At 30.1% G+C, this 21,409-nt stretch overlaps 2 protein-coding genes across 2 annotated transcripts in view; one reads left to right on the top strand and one right to left on the bottom strand.

The window, feature by feature from the left end:
- The first annotated feature begins 119 nt into the window (after window positions 1–119).
- LOC144848509 (1-aminocyclopropane-1-carboxylate synthase-like protein 1) overlaps window positions 120–21,409 on the top strand; it is a 60,071-nt gene continuing 38,781 nt past the window's right edge. The window contains exons 1-4 of the mRNA XM_078705291.1: window positions 120–283; window positions 5,573–5,632; window positions 5,872–6,012; window positions 6,489–6,555. Of these exons, the coding sequence (XP_078561417.1) occupies window positions 167–283; window positions 5,573–5,632; window positions 5,872–6,012; window positions 6,489–6,555 (385 nt within the window). The 5' untranslated portion in view covers window positions 120–166. The remainder of the gene's footprint in view (window positions 284–5,572; window positions 5,633–5,871; window positions 6,013–6,488; window positions 6,556–21,409) is intronic.
- LOC144848261 (uncharacterized) overlaps window positions 10,769–21,409 on the bottom strand; it is a 22,029-nt gene continuing 11,388 nt past the window's right edge. The window contains exons 7-12 of the mRNA XM_078704974.1: window positions 18,129–18,200; window positions 16,553–16,624; window positions 14,606–14,680; window positions 13,934–14,005; window positions 13,134–13,218; window positions 10,769–12,157 (exon numbers count right to left, since the gene is read on the bottom strand). Coding sequence (XP_078561100.1) covers window positions 12,011–12,157; window positions 13,134–13,218; window positions 13,934–14,005; window positions 14,606–14,680; window positions 16,553–16,624; window positions 18,129–18,200 — 523 coding nt within the window. The 3' untranslated portion in view covers window positions 10,769–12,010. The remainder of the gene's footprint in view (window positions 12,158–13,133; window positions 13,219–13,933; window positions 14,006–14,605; window positions 14,681–16,552; window positions 16,625–18,128; window positions 18,201–21,409) is intronic.

Here is a 21,409-nt window from a genome sequence, read left to right as displayed (position 1 = left end):
TCTGGAAAAAAGTGGGAAGAGCGAACAAATTGTGTTTAGTAGAATGCAAACAGACTTAATCAATGAAGTAAATTCTATTTTACGCTAATGGCGTTCCATACCAACATACACGTGATACAAATAAAGAAACAAGAACTCCTCCTGGAAAACCCCAAACATCATCATCATGTCTGTTTTATCAAAAAGTGGTTTGTACATTCAGGAAATAGCAGACAAGGATTTTTTGGTTAAAGGTTTTCAAGAAGTAGCGAAAAATCCCTACGATAAAGATAATAACCCAAAGGTAAATATTTGTAGTTAGTCCTAGGCTAGAGCCTACTGTCGACCGTCTGTATGGCACCGGCCTCGGCTCTCTAGACTCTCTGCCCGGTGACGTTTCAGTCCGGGACGTTTCGACCCATACAACTCAGTTGGTGTTTTAGCGTCTATTAGGCCAAAAATGAAAGATATAAAATTTACATTTCTCAATAAAAAATGAGTTTCTTCAAATAAATGTTTATTTATGATGTCAAATGATGAGAAAACAAATTGATTCAATGTGACAAAGTCCCTAGTAGGCACCTGACAAGAAAATTCAAACGCAACCAAATTCATTGACCCATACATCAAAAAATTCAGAAAAATATGTAATGCATTTGTAAAAAAAAAAAAAAAAAAAAAAGAAATTCAAATATTTGTGGCAAATTGCATGCTTATGTGTGCTAACCTCCAAAATTAAATAAATACTAATTTTTCATAATGCTCAACATCTTGGACATCTCCGCAGACCCTATGAGGCAGGGTGGATAAATGGTGGGTGGGTTCGGAGGGGGGTTTTGGAGGGGGAGACATTTGTAATCGGTAATCAATTTATTTACAATATAACTACACAGTATTATTTTGTATTTAATTTTTTAGGTTATATGAAGAATCGCAAGCATTTATAGAAGGGCGGGGGAGGCCTGGGTGGAGGTGGGCATGGGTGGAGGTGGTGAAGGGGGAAGAGTTGTGGTTTTATTATGTTTCTGAAACCCCGATAACTAGCATATTGTTAGAGCATTTTTTCACTGAACAACATTACAGTATTACTCACTCTTTTTTTTCTCTTTAGTGGGGTCTTCCCACTTTTATTCAATCATAATATAAATATTGTACATTTATTCAATTAAAACAATCTAGTACTCAGCTATTTCTGAATAAAATACAGTTTTATTGTTAAATGTGATTTCTGATTACTTTTTCGGTGATAAAAAATAGATATTTAAAACATTAGCATTGTAAATATAAATAAGTTGCCTGTGCCAATTGCACTCATAGTCATATTATATTGATTGTTTATATACAATAACAAATAATACTTAAAACAATAATTATCGAAAAATATGAAATAGTTTCCCTATTTTTTTCAATTTGTTGTTTGGCAAATACTTTCTTCACTAAGTGTGTTTGTATATATTTTACTTTTTTATTGATCATCATTGGTCTGGCTAACAATACAAGTAAGCACGCAAGCCTCGCTACGACAAGGTTGATGATCACAGCGAGGGTAGGTTGCACATTTGCATGTGCCCCTTTGAGCAAATAAAAAATATTTGCAAAACATTATATAAAACAATATGAGTTGTAAACTGTGGTAGACGACGCTGATTCAGTGCAGTGGTGTTGACGTCCAGTCATTTGGTGATCTTCTTGAAGAAGGCGTTGGTAGCGAGGCGATCAAGCTTGTTTCATCTCGGTGGAAACATCTGTAAATAAGCAAAGTATTAATGAAACTTACCTCCAAAAGGTAAACAAATACCTTCCAATACCCACAGCAAGACAATCAAACTTTTGTTACATTTAGATAAGATTCTAAAGTATTCTGAGATATCACCAGTTATGCCATGTTGTTTTCTCAGCTGTTATGTTCATCAAATAATATTACTTAATACTAAATAATATTTTAATATGCATGATTATATAGAATTATTTAAAAGAAAAAAACTACTTACCAAAAATAACTGAAGATATATTTTGTTAATCCTTGATTTGAGGCAAAGAATAACCTACAATACAATTAAATTAAATATAATAAAAGTATTAATAATGCAAATATAGTACAACAATTAGTTTAAACTAATCTACCATCACCAGCCTAGTAATAGTAAACTATCACACGGCCTCTGACTACAAAACGACCACCCAAAGTTGTCAAGGTTCCTGAATTTGTTTCTATTCCCACTACAAAAATAGGCCTTATTATAATAAATAAAAAGTGTGAGTGAAAGTAAGCAATGATCAATAAAATATCAATATTAAATTATTATATATTATTCCTATTATTTATAATATATTTGCAATAAAATACTTGTTAGATATACTGTATTTAAATTTTTACAATCGACGAGTTCATCGCCCACGGCGACGATCCTCGCACAGCCAAAATCCTATTCTCTAGCACTAGCCTAGACCGAATGCAAAACTAGGACAAATAGGCGATTACGGGGGGTGCCCAAAGTGCAGCTTTACGTACACAAAATTTCTCAAACTTATAGTATAATGAAAGATTATAAAATGCTTAATACCGGTACCAATATCAAAATATTCGTAACACTTACCTTTGATGAATATTAGGCGTATTTTGTGAACGGTAATGTTTAACAATCTGCAACACTCAATAAACGTGGTCTGAGGTCAAAATCTTAGCCCATGACCAATCCCGTCGTATTTTTATGAATTAATTACAGCTGGCGGTCGCGGACCGGTCCGCAATTTAGTCACACATTTTCGCCGACATAAAAAATAGAATCTATGATTATTCCTTATGACCTTTTACACAAAGTGCGAAACTGACAGGCGGTTTCCGCTGAGAAAAGTGACATTTCTACGTGGTGTGGGACAACCTACATGTTTTTCATAAAATAAATCATTGTACATCATAGTCCTACTGTAGGCCGGTAGATTGATTTATAACGGCATATTATCTATATATTTTATTAATATCCTAAAACCATACGTAATTGTTGGGATAATAAAAGACACGACATACGTATATTCTCTATATAATATATTAATTACAGTACATATAAATAGAGGTAAATTATTATATGCCTAATATAACATTATGCCTAATATAATATTTAAACGTGTTTAGAAATGGCCATTTTGAAAAGACACAGTCCTTCTCCGAGACCTTAAAATTAATTTAATGATTGATAATAAATACTTATTAACCAAGTAAAAAATATCCACATAAATAATCTAGTTCCTAAAAAATATCAATTAAATCTATATAAACGAAAAATGTATATCCCGCTCTAGCATGCATCCCGCTCGATCCATACAAAATTGCGCGACCGATTTCAAATGCGACCGATTTCAAATGCGACCGATATCATCAAAAGTATAGCTCTAGCGGCGCGCCATACAAAATACCGGAAGTTGATTTTATCGCGACCGATTTCAAGCGCGACCGATTTCATCTGACACCAGTCCTATCTATTATAAAAAGGTTCCAGCAGGACGATTCGGCCCAAACTAAGACGATTCGGCCCTAAGACGATTCGGCCCGGGACTATTCGGCTATTGGGCCGAAACATCCCACTTTGTGGCCCGAAACCTCTCACTTTAGGCCGAATCGTCCCGCTACCATTATAAAAGGGAAATTTACACAGACGAGCGGAAAAACATGTAGGTTGTCCCACACCACGTAGAAATGTCACTTTTCTCAGCGGAAACCGCCTGTCAGTTTCGCACTTTGTGTAAAAGGTCATAAGGAATAATCATAGATTCTATTTTTTTATTTCTGTTAACTGCTTCTCTGTGTAAATTGGCCATAACCAGAGCCACATATATATAAAGAGTTACGACATTGGATTATAGTCACGTGATATGCAGATCAATTTGTGTCAAACTTGTGTCCGTTAATGCATGTAAAGTATAGGAGCAAGAAAATACTGTACTTTAAACTTTTTCTTATATTTAAAAAAATGTAATTGCACATTTTACGGTGAAATATCGATGTGCACAGCATACAGAAGTATTTGCGGCAAATAATATTGCGCGCGCGTGTGCTAGTACATTATAAAGTTTGATTGATAACTACGTCCTATTAATAACAATTATGTAATATTTTCAATTCATAATGCATGCTTTGATGACTAAATAAAATAATAGAGTGTCTTGGATATATTTGTAATATATTGAATAGGGTATGAACAATATTAAAATAATAAAGGCAAATTATTACAAATGAAATAATGAACGAGTCTCTGAAAGTTTGTGTCAAAAACACACAGAGAGCCATATACTGTATAAAAAGAGGGGTGAATTTGTGTGTTTTTTGTATTGGTTCATGCTTTGATGTATCCTGAATTGCATGTAGGCCCTAGCATTTATTCTTTTGTTATAATAGACACAATATATATATGTTACCAAATTAATACCATTAATAAAATTAATTACTAAAATAAAAACGGAATATAAGCGTTATTTCATAGACAAAAAAATCTAAAAATAATGCATGAACTACAGGAAAACGCTATACAAAATAGACGCGGACGCCCTCAGCGTGCGAATTCTGTGACACAAAAATGGCTTCTAATTTTCAATGTCGTAACTCTTTATATATATGGCTCTGGCCTTAACTAGTAACATCCATTTGTAAACACCTTTCTTGATACAGTATATATATATACTGGCAATTATAACCGCCCCAGGGTGCGTTTCAATTTTAGTATAAAACCTTCTCTATGCAATTTCGATTAATTTGATGTACTTCATATTCATAACCCCTGGACGCCAGTATCACCCTATACTCACCAACCTCCACCCAACTTCAATCACACCCCACACTCGGACGATTTTTTAAAAATAAATTTTTCCCAGTACAAATTCCAATTCAACAACTTTAGCTTCATAATGAGAGGGTGATACATAGCTATGATAAGCTTTTGGTTTAAATACTTTGCAAACTGTGTAAATGGATAGGTGTCATATTGGCTAATGATTAAAATATCTAATTTTAATACTGCTGAATTACCTCTACCCCAGATTTCTTTCTCCTCTTCCCATCACAGCGGCCATTAACAAACCTTATTTCCTCCCCAGGACAGTTCGAATGTAGTAAATTTTCCCAGTAGGCCTACAATTTCAATTATGTTGTACAGTACTTCATTTCCCCAAAATGCCAGTATCCACCCTTCCCCCTCATAACACTGAGAAGACATTTCAAGTACAAATTATGTTAAGCCATTACTCCAAACCATAACCCCTCAGTGGCAGTTTTCAAATATAGTTTAAAACATTTCTGGTACAATTTCGTCGAAATCCTCACCATCCCCTCAACCCAACTCCCCCTCCCAAACCCACCGGACTCAAGGAATTTTTGAAATGTAGTTTAAAACCTTCCCGGTACAATTGCAGTCATTTTGATACCCTATATGTATGGTTACATGCAGAAACAGAAATTTGAACAAACATCGAAAGTAGGGAAAAGTGGGGAAATTTGACCCCATTTTGGGCCCTAACTTAACATGGATCCAAGATGGCGGATGATGTTCAAATATAGTTTAGAACCTTCCCAGTACTATTGTGGTCTTTTGTTATTTTTTAGGGAATCATCAATCTTGGGACAGCGGAAAATAAACTTATGTATGATGTGTTATCGAAAAAGGTAGGGAACTTCAGTTTCATCATTTTTAAAATAGATCAGTGAGATTTCCGTTACAATACAATCTCTCTCTCGTGTGATGTATGAAAAATCCCACCTCTCCCTCATTTGGTCAGTAACCCCGTACCTGATTGTGCATGGATAATGTTATTTACATCATCACTGATTGTACTACCTAATGTCATTATAACCTAGTACTGTATAGTAGTAATATTTAAAATTGTAACTGCTTTGTTTTTTAGTTGGCTGAATCAGATTTACATATATGGAGAAAAGACATGTTGATGTATTCTAATATAGCTGGTTATTTCGAGTTTCGAGAAACTATTGCTGAATTTTTAACGAAAAGAACCAATGCAGTCACTCCCCTTGATCCTAATAAGGTTTGTGTTAATAACTACAGATATATTTAAATGTTTTTTGCAACCAACACTATTTCGGGTAAAAAATACATGCCACAAAAGGTTTGAACCCACCACTCCAATCCAAATCATACTTTAGCTAAACAGGCTTTAGCGCACGATACCGCAAATGAAAACAAACACTGTGAAGAACAAACAATCGTTTCCACATAGAACATGCGCATTGCAAAAAAAATGTCACTGTGTTTATCAGCAGAAAAAGTATGCTCCTTTTGCTGATTTCTGCACAATACATAGGGGTGTCCACCGGGCCACCTTGATATAGTGGGAGGTGCCATTTATCATGAATTTTATGTGCGAGAGTACCATGTCTGACCATCTAAGGGGGCCTGTGCCTCAAGTACTTAGTGTCTGGGCCCCCCTATTTCAAAATCCTGGATCCTCCCCTGAAAACATAAAATGTAATAATTCATTTGACAAAGTAATTTTCCTTTTAGATGGCTGTTATGAATGGATGTGGATCCGTCATCGAAACAATTGCATTTGCTGTTTCAGATGCTGGAGGTTAGATTTATTATTATCAATTATTGGGGGTTTTTTTTCAGACATAGAGCAAGATCCTTAGCAAAGTTATTTTATTTTCTTCATTTATTAAAGATGAAGATTCCAAAATAATGAAAAATGAAGATTAATTAAATCAGACTTTTATAGGTAGTTGTAAAAAAATGGAAAAAAATAATGTTTTCACTTATAAAATGACAAAATAAATGGTTAAATTCAACCCAATATCTATTGGCTGGCAGCCAATTTGACTACAGTATTTTGCTTAATTTACAGTTTTTTTCAGGTAAATAATTTTTTTTTCGATCCAATTGTTGGTCAAAGTGGATAACTATTATGTGACATTAAAATGGCGTATTGAACAACAAAAATGTTAAGAATTATTTTTTCAGGGGGACAATACATCTTTAATATAATAATATTTGTTCTTATATAGCACTTATTTCACAATGACCATTATTACCCCGGTTATTTTTTGGATCAAGCTATTATGGAAACATACCATAATGCAGCTTATTAATCAGCGCAAAGTTGTGTCTTGATCTACCTGGGTACCCATTTATACACCTGGCGTGGAGAGAGGCAAACGTACAGTAAGTAAAGTATTTTGCCTAAGGATACAAGTAATGCGGCGAGAGTTTGCGCAGTAAATAATTAAATCACATTGTATTAAGTGGAATCTGTACAATTGCCGGTGACGTACCTTGCACCAAAGATTGACTGAGGAGTTTATAGGGATGATGAATGTCCAAACATATATTTCATCAGGAATCGTCATCCAACCCATCTCAGCACTAATTGCTATTACTATAATCAAGCTCAGTGGAAATGATCAACCCTAGTTTTTTCGCCATTTTCAATTGTTCTTTTTTTTCTCTGTGTTCTGTTGACAGAACGGACAAGAAGATTACGAGGTACCTCACTGTAATTGCAATGAACCCAATTTCGTTAAATACAATAAACATGCCGAATGCATACTCTCAATTACCAATTACTTTTGCCAGAGGTAGTGCAAGGCACACTCTCTCTTTGCCATAGTAATTATCCCAAAAATATAAAATATTGATAAAGTTTTAGTTCATTTGCTGCTAATAGTGGACAACTCAGCACAATCCATCATAGTGGCCATGCAAAGCCGATAATGATTCTACATTTTGTACAATTGAGGCATTTGGTACTAAATAGATTAAAAATGTTAATAGCTCGATCAACATTCAGAAGCATCAGCGTGAACACTGAGCACTGTCCAGAGAGAGTAGAAATAGTCCCTGCAAACTGCACAGAAAACTGCTTTTCCAATCTCTTACAACTTTTGCATACTGTCCATGATAGTGTATATCTGCATTCACAATGATGATCAAGTAGACTGCCATCAGCAAGTCGGACACGGCAAGATTAGTAATGAGTGTGGTTCGGACCTTATTAACATTGTTACCTGAATCATTATCCTTTTTAAACTTTCGAGATATGATGACAATGAAATTGCCAATGACTGATGACACCCCAATGATCATCATTAATACAAAAGGCATAAATAGGTTCGCAGACATCAAGGACACCAACAAGGCAACACAGACTAGAGAAATCGGAGTACCTGTTAGAGTAAAGTAAACATAGCAAATTAATGTGAATACTTTTTTTTTCGGAAGCCCAAATTGTTAACTTTCGATCCTAAAAATAATGAGTAAAAGTTTAGAATATTCTACGATTTTGAAGGTACATTTATTTGATACTTTCGGATAAATTATGAATACTAAACTACTATCTGTGTAGTATTGTAGCATAATTACACAGAGAGTATAAACATGCCATAGAATGTAACATAGCGGAATTATTATTATACTATTTATTTTAATATAACCATTTAAATTGAACATAATAAAAACATTTACCATATTCAAATTATGACATGTAATTTACTTAAGTAAAACACCGATGTCTGACATTCAATAAAATGACTTACTGTACATATAGCAATAAGAATAAAACAGTAGCTGCATAAGTTTGTATGAACATCCATCATACTTCTATCATACTTACAATTCTTTTAAATGTGTCAGTTCTTCAAAAGTTTTATCTCTGTATTTCCATAAGTTGTTGTTCCCGTTTAACCAACTAAAGGATAACATATTAGAAGTACATATTAAGCATAGGCTTATGACAATGACAATTGTTGAGGGCATTTTGAATTTTGCTAGTCCATTTTGAGAAATAAATACCCTGATCGTGTAATTTTTTTAGCAACATAATATTTGACAATTTGCTTTGTTTGCTACTTATGATGCGTACCCAAAACTGTAACATTCTTTTATCAATTACTAATTTAATATTTCCTCTACCGACTTCACCATAAATCATGCGATTTGCAGTGGATTTATTAAGTTTGAGAATAAGCTTTAAAAATTTCCTGTAAAAGACCTCGATCTAAAGGAGATCTTAAGTCAGATCTTGGTCTTTTTTTTTGACAGGAGGTCCAACACCCCCTCCTCTCTCAAGGACTTGTGTTCCAGAGTGAGGGACTCAGATTAGTTGCCGAGGACATGCGACAGGTTGGATTACATGTCACCAGTGGCAGGGTAGATCTCTCCTGAGATCCTCGACCTGACCTGATCCTCGACCAGACAGTAGTATGATTCTGAGTTGACCAATGACAAGTGACAGTTTGAATAATCAAACGGTCAATGTCTTGCGTTGTGCTTACATCTTTCTGATTGCGTCCTAGTGGGAACCACGCTTTAACGACGGGAGTGTTGAATCTAACCCAAGTAACAAACTGTACAGCATTTTTATCGCAAATAATAATATCATCTTGATAACTTGAAAAGGTCATTATAGAGTACGTTTATATGAATGGCTGTCAAATTTTGTGGAAAAGGGCTTGGTTATTTTTTGTATAGTTTGTAGTAGTTTGTATAAACAGAAGTGGATAAATGTAAGGTGATTTTCCTGTGTCTAGATTGAATCTGAAAGTATTGGAACAATAAACAAATAATAACAATTCCTATATGACTTGTACTGAACGTTTTATCTATTTTTATAACTTATTTTATATTTATAATTTTAAAAAACCCGTTTTCTGAGTAAAATAAAGAAGTGATTAAGATTAAAAAATACAAAACTGGTTGATAGGATGAACCTCAAAACTTTAATAAAAAGTATTAACAGAAGAAAGACGAATTCAATATAGTAATAAAGTTGATGCAGGATTAATAAATATACGTTTATTTCTAATATTGTAGTATTAGAAATAAATGTATTATCAATTATGCACATATCATAGTGGCTTTGAAGCAGCAATGGTCGTTGTACAGGAAGTTCAAAATACGCAAGTGGAACGACATTGCCAAGTCAGCCTATCAACGACTCACAACAGTTACCGAAGATTCAGCCAATCAAATCTAAGTCGAATCTTGTTAATTTTTTAAAGCATTCATTATCAAAGCCATTATGTTATATACATAATTGTAAGCAATACACTTTACATTATTATTTTCCTGTGTCACTTCAAACTTCAAATCGATATATTAAATTAAGGCTGTTCGTCTTTTAAAGGGTTTTTCACACCTGCAAATAAACCGGAGCCAGACCAAAGCAAGTGTGAAAGAGGCTTTAGATAAATTAATATGAGCTTTTTTAGGGAAATTTTGCAGATTTGTGTACTATTAAATTGTATTAAATATCTTTTCTATTATTTTCTTACTACAAGAACTTTCTTATATATTCCTCTTTAAGAGCAGGCTGGTTGCCTCCTGGACACTCCCTTTATACTTGATGATATTCCAATCCTTTTGGAAATAAGTCCTTACTGTACTTTGATAAGTTCGGTCAATGTCACACTTTTATTTCATCATCTTTTAAAATATTAAAATACATTGCACGTAATAAATAAAATAAATAAATATTAGCGTTCAACTTGATATGATATGATAATTGAGTATACAATCTTTGGTAATTGCAGGGAAGAGTGATATTTCCCTCTTCCCTGGTAATGGTTACTGCAAGCTGTATGTTAAAGCAACCGATAGAAAACATCTTGATATACCGTATGGAACAATAGTGTGTGATCCTCTAAAAGCAGATGGTACCATTGGCGAAACAGGAACAATCAAGCTCACGATAAAGCTGTATTTTAAAATTCCTTTTTTTGTCGTGATGTTTTGTTTGAATACTCAAATTATAACACACTGCCCTCTAATTTATTTTCTTAATGCTGCTTTTAATAGTAATAATAAATATTAATGACAATCAAATACGAATATAATATAATAATGGAACTTTGATTAAATACTCAAGTTTTTTGCATTTAAGTTTGGTACTCCTTAAGTTGTTCAAATTCAAAACATCTTACGAAAGTAGTACATCATAACATTACCAAACAACATCAATCAATTCTTTCTTTAAATCTACTAAATCCTCAAATAATTAATAATATTACTAAAATTGATGATTTAAATCTTCACATATAATCTATATAAATTAACTTCTCAAGTCTTTACTCAATGTTGTAGACAATTGGTACAACATACTTCAGTACCGATTTTTACCAAGTAACTAAATCCAGGTTTCTTTAAAGTTGAGTTAAATAATTAGTTATTTGAAGTTAAAACAACTTCATCAAAAAATTGTACGTTTTTAGACACATTTAAAAAAACTAAAGTATTCACAAATCTACTTATACTGTATATAATACAATTAAGGAATGAAATTCAAAACCTTGTAATCAGATATTAGTCATTATTAAGAAATGTAACATGTTTTATTTTCTAACTTAAATTATGACGTTTTATAACATTCGACTTTCTATACCTCTAGCATACAATGTAATCATCACCATATCTGGTTAAACCTAAATGTTCTTAGTATACTAGGTAAAGTGGTAAATAAATGGATTGAGAAACAACCAAATAATATTAATTGATACTTCCATAATATTATTTGATACTTTTATGATATACGTATTTAAACGTTAGGCCTATAAATATCATTTGTACAGATGTCAAACAACTTGTGAGGTCGAGAAATTAAAAGACCTTGAATAATTTATAAAGTGTATTAATATAAACCAGTGAATGATAAAATCGTAAAATATAAACAATTAGTGTTTGCCAACTTTAAACGTGCAGTATAATATTTTAAAAGGATTACAATTAAAGATAATTCATTGTTATCAGATATATATAATATTTTTAAATGTAAAAGATTACATGAATACAATAGATGAAAATTTCATAAGTTAAAACAAGACCAAATGTAGAGTTTGCGCAATAAATAATTAAATCACATTGTATTAAGTGCAATCTGTTCAACTGCCAGTTGACGCACTTTGCACTTAAACATATCGACAATTGTGTAAAGATAAATGTTGACTGAAAGGTTTATAGAAATGATCGATGTCGCTGCCCAAACATATCATCAGGAATCCTCATCCAATCCATCTCAGAACCAATTACCATTACGATTATCCGGAACCAGCATCATCATCATCATCATCATCTTCATCATCCACCCTGGTTTTCTTTCTATATTTATTTGATCTTGTCGTTTCATATTCCGTTGAGAGTTCTCTGTCATTTCTTATAGGACACGAATGCTTTGAGGTAACACACTGCAATTACAATAAACCCAATGCTGTTAAATACAATAGAAATTACAATAACATCATCCTTGTCAGCAACTTCAGAGGCAGTGCAATCTTTATATTGCCTAGTCATAATAATTATCTCCAAAATATTATGTGTACAGATTCCCTTAATATTTTTTTTTTTTAATTAATTAATTCATTTTTTTTAATATTGTCTTTACTTTTATGTTTGTTTTGGACTTTTGAAAATATTAAATAGGTCAAGTGTTATAATGTTCTTAAAGCTATAGTTAATTATTTGCCGTAGAGGGTGTAGATGCAAACAAATGTTTGTGGAACTAGGGTGGTAAATTAGGTCAATGGTCATCGATCCATACCAAAATATTGAGGAAAAAATTTACCTCCTACAAGCCACATTTTAAACCAAATCTCTACCATCAACTAGAGGTTTGGATTTCTGTATACATTTCATTTTAAGATAGTATTCATACATTTTAACGTTAAAATTGGACACCGTATTGGATACTGGCATGATGATGTCATTGTTATCGACTCAATTTATCAACTACTATGAGAAGTAGTTATTAAAGTAAGCCTCGGCTAATTTTAATCATCATAACACAACTCCAAGTAACAAAACCTGTTAATTGGTTTCCCTGTCCCCTATATATAGGTATTTGTGTGTGTTAATAGGCATTTGTGTGTGTTATATAGGCCAAAATTTTAAAGTGCCATAAAAAATTTGGGGGATTTTTTTTCTGACATTGTATATGGTATACTCTATCAGAAAAACCAAAAAAGAATTTTCCTATACTTTTTTCCCGCAAATGTGTATATTAACTGTTCTGCTCCCAGGCTACTAGGTTAATTATGTTTTGTCTTGCCCATTTCCACTCCATCATGGGTGAGCCACTTGATGGTGATTCTTTGCTTTTTACTAAAACCAGATTTTGTTTTTCCTCGACAAAATAAATAAAATGAAAAGAATAAAAATCTATACCTCTCTTGTTTGTTCATCTTTACATGCTGGTTGACAGTAATCAATAACGCCTACGAGGCAACACAGTCTTGAACAATCTGAAGACCTATGAGAGCAAAAGTAAGCACACAGCAAATTAATGTCAATGATTTTTAGTTTCATTTTAACAGTGTTCAAACTTGAAGAAAATTTACTATTGTTTGCGTACTTGTTGCTCTTAGATCATAAAGATGGTTTAGAATATTCAAAGATTTTGAAGGTACACTTAATTTATATCTATTCTGAATATCAAAATATTATGTGTAGCATTATATATAATATAAATACACAAAGAATAAGAACATACTATCATGAACTGTAACATTTAATCGGAATTACTTATTAATTTTAATATGTTTATTTTAAATTGAACATAATCTAACATTCAAATTATTAATGTAGATTATTTGACATGATTACTGATAACAGCATGCTAAAAATAAAGACTGACAAATTCAATGACAAAATTGAAACTGGTTAAACAACAGTGCCAACATTGTTTTAAAAAATGTTTTTAAACCTATTAAAAAAGTTTTTAATGCAAGTTGCCACCGACGTTTTAGACATAAATTGACAAATTATTATATGATAGAACGCCAATAAACAATGCATGAATTAATTTAATTAACGGACCAATCAAAAGTGTCATGAGGTGTACTACAGTTGAAAATTGACCTGAATGCAGTTGTACGAATTAAATGAAATTCAAATTCTTAAATATTGATATTCGTTGGAATGATAATAAGAGTAACATTGTGTATGCACACCTGTCATATACTTACAAATGTGTTAAGTTGGTCAATTGTTCAAAAGTTTTATCTTCGTAATAAAGCAAGCTGTTCCCATATAAAGATCTAAATAATGACAATGATTAACCATAGTAAATTTTGAAACTATTAACATTTCAAAATGAAGGGTACTATTACCATGAGTTTAGGTTGTACAGGATGTTAATAACCAGGAGGCTTTTGTGCTATAGGATATCATCGTTGTGAAATAATGGGTGAAGCCAGAAGGAAAATTGGAATGAATATAATCAACAACAAAAGTACATTGTTTAAGTTATAATGTCATAAATGTGTTGTTTTTTTTATAATCTATTTATATGTAGTAACCATTCTAGTGTTGCAAAAGTTAAGAATCTTGATGAAAACCTAATACGTAACATGTTTACACTTGTTGGAAGAATTTCATCTGGTTGTGGAATAGGTATTACATAAAATTTCTTTTTGAAAAACCAAAAATAGTATAAACGAACTTACAGTACGTTACGAAACCTATCAGGTTTACACTTGTTTGCAAAGTTTCTCATTCAATTCAAGTTGTATATTTTAGAGTAAATAACTAGCTTTGTAATCCTAATGACAACCTGCACTTTAAATTATTCCCTAAATAGCTACTTCATGGCATGAGCTATTTAAATTATAAATCATATATTAATATTGTGAACTTACAAATGTGAAAGTGATGAAGCAAAAGAAGAAAATGCACCTGGTTCTATGGTAGTTATAGCATTGTTATCTAAAGACCTGTTGGAAGATAACAAATATGTATATGGTTTGTTTGTTAATCCTACAAAATTACTATATTATTATTATTCAATTGATTTTAAACAAATCTGTGAAAACAGTGATTTACTAATAGACTGGTTATAATACAACAAACAGTGATGTCATTGGACATTAATTAAACAGTTCACATTGGATCATATAAAATAAAAAATAGCTAAATTTGTAAAATCAATCAATAAGAATAATTATTATGTAAGCCAAATATTGAATGCTTTCACATCACAACTATTTTAACTGGAAATGTATACTTTTTAACTCACCATCAATATTACTATCTAATTTGTTTAATGTCATAATCAAAGTATTGAATTAAACCTTTGTATGATTCCACTGTAAAACTACGCCAATTAAAACATGGGATTATTGATGGCGTTATTGTTAATATCTTACAAAATTATTGGTGCTGGTTCAATATTTTATTAAGTTATTTTCTTTATATTATTTAAAATTAATCAAACTATAATAATTTATATTAGATGACTACATTTATTTTTTAATTTAATTGTTATTTGTATATGTTGTAAATTCAATGGTTTGTTTGTTAATCCTACAAAATTAATATATTATTATTCAATTGATTGTAAACAAATCTGTGAAAACAGTGATTTACTATTAGACTGGTTATAATACAACAAACAGTGACGTCATTGAACATAAATTAAACAGTACACATTGGATCATATAAGATAAAAAATAACTAAATTTGTAAAATAAATCAATAAGAATAATTATTATGTAAGCCAAATATTGAATGCTTTCACACCACAACTGTTTTGACCAGAAATGTATACTTTTTAACTCACCATCAATTACACTATCTAATTTGTTTAATGTCATATTCAAAGTATTAAATTAAACCTTTGTAAGATTCCACTGTAAAACTACACCAATTAAAACATGGAGTTATTGATGGTGTTATTGTTAATATCTTACAAAATTATTGGTGCTGGTTAAATATTTTAATAATTTATTTTATTTATATTATTTAAAATTAATCAAACTATAATAATTTATATTAGATGACTACATTTATTTTTTAATTTAATTGTTATTTGTATATGTTGTAAATTCAACAATGCTAACCTATTTGCAAGAAAGAAAGTTTAATGAGTAAAATGAAAACAACAATGTACAATAGAAAGTAGCTATTTGATGTCAAATTTACTTTTTTATAGCAAATACTATTTATTTGTTATATTATCATCATAATGTTTTTAATATTATAATTAAAGGTATATTGTACCTCTGGACAATTCAGATATTAATAATGAATAATTTATTGATAATGTTAAACATTTTACTAATGCCAGGTGGTTTTAACATTTTTACTTTATATATTGATTACATTATGAAATGATAACATTTTAAAAACAAATTAAACAAGGAAATTAATATGAGAAAGATACTTACAGGGATATCAGTGCTGTCAAACTATCAAATACATAGTTTAGTTAAGGGATAGGGACATTATATAAATAGTAAATGCTGATGATACTTTAATTAGGCAAAAATAAACTGTTAAATTAAGAAAATGTTATTCTCATTAATACAATTGTTTTAGTAAATTCTAAAAATGTTATCTTCTTTAATATATTAATAAAATAATAATTATATATCTTTAAATAATGACCAATTAACAATTAAAATCTTTAAAAAATGAATAATTAATATTGATGGTTAATATTTTATTAAACCTAAGTTTTAAAAAAGTATATACTGTATGTATTGATCACATTATGAAATTATACAATTAGGAAGTAATATGAATTATTTTATTATGTATTTTTACAAAAAATTAAACAAAGAAATTGATAAGAGCAAAATACTTACAGGTATGTCAGTGCTGTCAAACTATCAAATACATTGGCTGGTAATGTACTTATTTGGTTACCACTCAAACTCCTTAAAAGTAAAAACAATGTACAGTAACAATTACATGCAAGCTGTATACAACTTTTATGTTTTACTTTCAGCCAATGAGACATTATCTACATAGTAAGTGCTGATGAGTATATTTTAATTAGTATAAATAAACTATGTTAAAATAAGTAAAGTATTATTCTCATTAACACAATTTGTATAACAAATTCTAAATATTTGTTATTTTAATATACCTTAAAAGTAAAAACAATGTACATTAAAAATGACACTTTTCAAGCTGTTTAGAATGTCAGCTTTTATTTTTCATACACATTTTGAATTATTTGTATAGTCTTTTAGTCAATGATAGGGACATTATCTACATAGTAAATTCTATTGAGTATACTTTAATTAAGGCTAAAATAAACTGTTAAAATAAGAAAGTGTTATTCTCATGAATGAACACAATTTGTATAACTAATTATTTGTTATCTTAATGTATTTAATATAATTAAATCCTTTTAAATAAAGACCCATTATCAATAATAATATTTTTATATTGTATGTATTGATCACATTATCTACATAGTAATTGCTATGAGTATACTTTAATTAAGCAAAAATAAACTATGTTAAAATAATTAGAATGTGTTATTGAACATAATTTGTATAACAAATAATAATGATAATGCATATAACCTAATAATCATAAACATTTATTTTTCATATACATTTTGATTTTTTGTATAGTCTTTCAGGGACATTATCTAGGCCTACATAGTAAATGCTGATGAGCTTACATTAATTAAGCAAAAATAAACTGTTAAAATATGAAAAATGTTATTCTCATAAACACAATTTCTTAATGTATTTAATAATTTAATAGTTAAATCTTTTTAAATGAATGTTAAAATAATAAAGTGTTATTCTCATGAACACCATTTCTATAGCAAATTCTAAATATTTGTTTTTATTTGAACGTATTTAATAATTATATTAATTAAATCTCTTTAATTAATCACCAATTAACACTTATTACATTATGAAATGATAAATGCATAATGTTCAAAATTATATTTTTATTTATTTAAAAAAAAAAATTTAACATAGAAATAAATAATTGCAAAATACTTAGGCCTACAGCTTTGTCAGTGTTGTCAAACTATCAAATACCATGGGCTGGCAATGCACTTATTTTGTTATGGTCATACAGGAATAACAGTTATATAGTGGTTGGGGTTAAGGTATAGAAAGTGTTAAAATAAGAAAGGGTCATGAGCAAATTGTAAATATTTGTTACATATTAAGTATTTAATAATAATAATTAAATTTCTTTAAATAATGACCAATTAACAATTAAAATCTTTAAAAAATGAATAATTAATATTGATGGTTAATATTTTATTAAACCTAAGTTTTAAAAAAGTATATACTGTATGTATTGATCACATTATGAAATTATACAATTAGGAAGTAATATGAATTATTTTATTATGTATTTTTACAAAAAATTAAACAAAGAAATTGATAAGAGCAAAATACTTACAGCCATGCCAGTGCTGTCAAACTATCAAATACATTGGCTGCCAATGTACTTATTTGGTTATCACCCAAACTCCTTAAAAGTAAAAACAATGTACAGTAACAATTACATGCAAGCTGTATATAACTTTTATGTTTTACTTTCAGCCAATGAGACATTATCTACATAGTAAATGCTGATGAGTATACTTTAATTAGTATAAATAAACTATGTTAAAATAAGTAAAGTATTATTCTCATTAACACAATTTGTATAACAAATTCTAAATATTTGTTATTTTAATATATCTCTTTAAATGAAGACCAATTTTCAATTATTTATATCTTAAAAAATTGCATAATTTATTGATAATTGTTAAATATTTTACTAAAGGTTAGAATCCAAATACCTTCAATTCAACAATGTACATTAAAAATGACACCATTCAAGCTGTTTAGAATCTCAACTTTTATTTTTCATACACATTTTGAATTATATGTATAGTCTTTCAGTCAATGATAGGGACATTATCTACATAGTAAATGCTATTGAGTATACTTTAATTAAGGCTAAAATAAACTGTTAAAGTAAGAAAGTGTTATTCCCATGAACACAATTTGTATGACAAATTATTTGTTATCTTAATGTATTTAATATAATAATTAAATTCCTTTAAATGAAGACCCATTATCAATAATATATTTTTATATTGTATGTATTGATCACATTATCTACATAGTAAATGCTATTGAGTATACTTTAATTAAGCAAAAATAAACTATTAAAATAATTAAAATGTGTTATTGAACATAATTTGTATAACAAATAATAATGACAATGCATATAACCTAATCATAAACATTTATTTTTCATATACATTTTGATTTTTTTTTATAGTCTTTCAGGGACATTATCTACATAGTAAATGCTGATGAGCTTACATTAATTAGGCAAAACTAAACTGTTAAAATTTGAAAAATGTTATTCTCATGAACACAATTTCTTACTGTATTTAATAATTTAATAGTTAAATCTTTTTAAATGAATGTTAAAATAATAAAGTGTTATTCTCATGAACACCATTTCTATAGCAAATTCTAATATTTGTTTTCATATAATAATTATATTAACTAGAATTTAATTCGTCACTTTGACGAATTATAGGTGATCATTTTTATCATTTTACTGAAATAAATTTTTTTTTAAACATGATGCATGTACGTTAACATACGATCAGAAAATGTTGATTTATACTATCCTATTATACGATTATAGTGCTGAGTTGTGCCTATTATATGCCATTTATGTACAGTATATACTGTACATCTATACAGTGTAGCATAGGTGAAATTACGGGACACATATCGTGTTCTAATTTTTTGGTATGATGGAATTATCAAAATAAACTCGAAGATGACAATTTCGAAAGATAATAAATTGAGCAAATAAATATAAAAATTGGAAGAGAATCTGGCACGTAGAAGCGCTGTGCGCGCTCTTTGAAATTTGTATAACTTTGACGAAAAAGATGAAAAAACTACTTTTTGACTTTAACTGGCCATATGTTAACGTCACAACATCCGATAGGCTTGATTTTTATATGAATTCATATCTACATTTCATCAGCTTTCATAATAAATTATAATCAAGGTAACCTTCAATTCTGAAGAGCTGTAAGATATTCAAATTTACGGCGAAGGTGAAATTACACGACCTACGTTATTCAAGTTTTTACGCGTGATGACGTCATCAAAATGAAAATAGTGGCAAGTCATGAGAAAGTCAATTAATTGAGCAATCACATACTAAAATTTGAGCCAAAATCGGGCACAAAATAACAGATATGTGTTCTATTGAATGTGATAATTATATGACGAAAGAGAAAAAAACTTAATTTTAAATTCAAGTTGCCATTTGATGATGTCACAACATTTTGTACGTAAAATGTGTACATGAATTCATATCTACAACTCAATGGCTTCCAGAATAAGTTAAAAAAATTGGGGGTCATCGTGCTTTCTGAAGAATTATTTTCATTTTAAAAATGCCTTATTTTTCACCATTTTCAGCACTTTGATGCAATTAATGTGCACATTTTGTCATTTTTAACCTTCTTATATAGCGTTATTTTAAGTCGGAACAGATTCAAATTTGGTGAATGTACTAAGGATGGTGATTAGAATGTGATTTGTACAAAAAATTCGTATTTTTTTACGCTTTTTAAGTATCGCGCGCGCAAAAACATGTTTTTGCGCAGTAATTTTTGGAAACATGCAAATGGCCTAATTCATGCTCTAAATTGATCAAAACCTAATTTGGCTTTTTAAATTTTTAACACGCAATTTCACGTGCATGACCTTGAAACGCGTAAGTTTTTATTTGCTAATATTTTTACCCTTGACCTGAAGTTTACGTGTAGTGAATTTCATTAACTAGATGGTACGCGAGCGAAGCGAGCGTACCATCTAGTTAATGAAATTCACTAATTTTTGGAAACACGCAAATGGCCTAATTCATGCTCTAAATTGATCAAAACCTAATTTGGCTTTTTAAATTTTTAACACGCAATTTCACGTGCATGACCTTGAAACGCGTAAATTTTTGTTTGCTAATATTTTTACCCTTGATCTACCCTTAACTAGATGGTACGCGAGCGAAGTGAGCATACCATCTAGGTCGTGCCCACAGATGGTTCTTGAATACATAATAATTTCAGCGTTAAAAAACTGGCGATTTCAAATGTACGTACCGCAGGAACGAATAAATAGACACTGTGATTTATGTACTCAACTAAAATTAGCACCCTGGGAATTACTTCCGCAAGAGAAACTTGTCACAAAATGAGAGCAATTGTTTAAGTCAAATTTAAACAAACTTAATAAGTTGTGTTTTGTATGTAACATTAGGGTTGAGGGATGGGGAAGAGGATGGGTGCAAGGAGGAACAATTTTTAAATATATTCTTTATCCATTTAGTAACGAAATATTAATTGTTTTCATGTTTTACAAATAATATACCACTAAACACAGTAAATCATTGCGATGTAATACTTTGTTGAAACCGTCCTAGTCGATTGAAAGTGTACAGTACATGTAACGATACATCACTACGACGTGTATATGTTTATATAATGTAAAACAATTTGTGAAAACCACCTCTATTTGGGGCAAATCATAAATTCGATTTAATCGTCAATAAATATTAAATTATCTAACTCAACTTAATTAGTTACTACTACTACTCATGCCAGTGAGGGAAGGGTGATGATGTGGGTGGTTTAACTGCAATAATAAAGATTTGTACAT

This window comes from Antedon bifida, chromosome 7, assembly GCF_963402885.1.
Source record: "Antedon bifida chromosome 7, ecAntBifi1.1, whole genome shotgun sequence".
In the NCBI taxonomy this organism is placed as follows: Eukaryota; Metazoa; Echinodermata; class Crinoidea; order Comatulida; family Antedonidae; genus Antedon; species Antedon bifida.
Note: the sequence above shows the minus strand (reverse complement) of the source record. Positions and strands in the feature narration are given on the sequence as shown.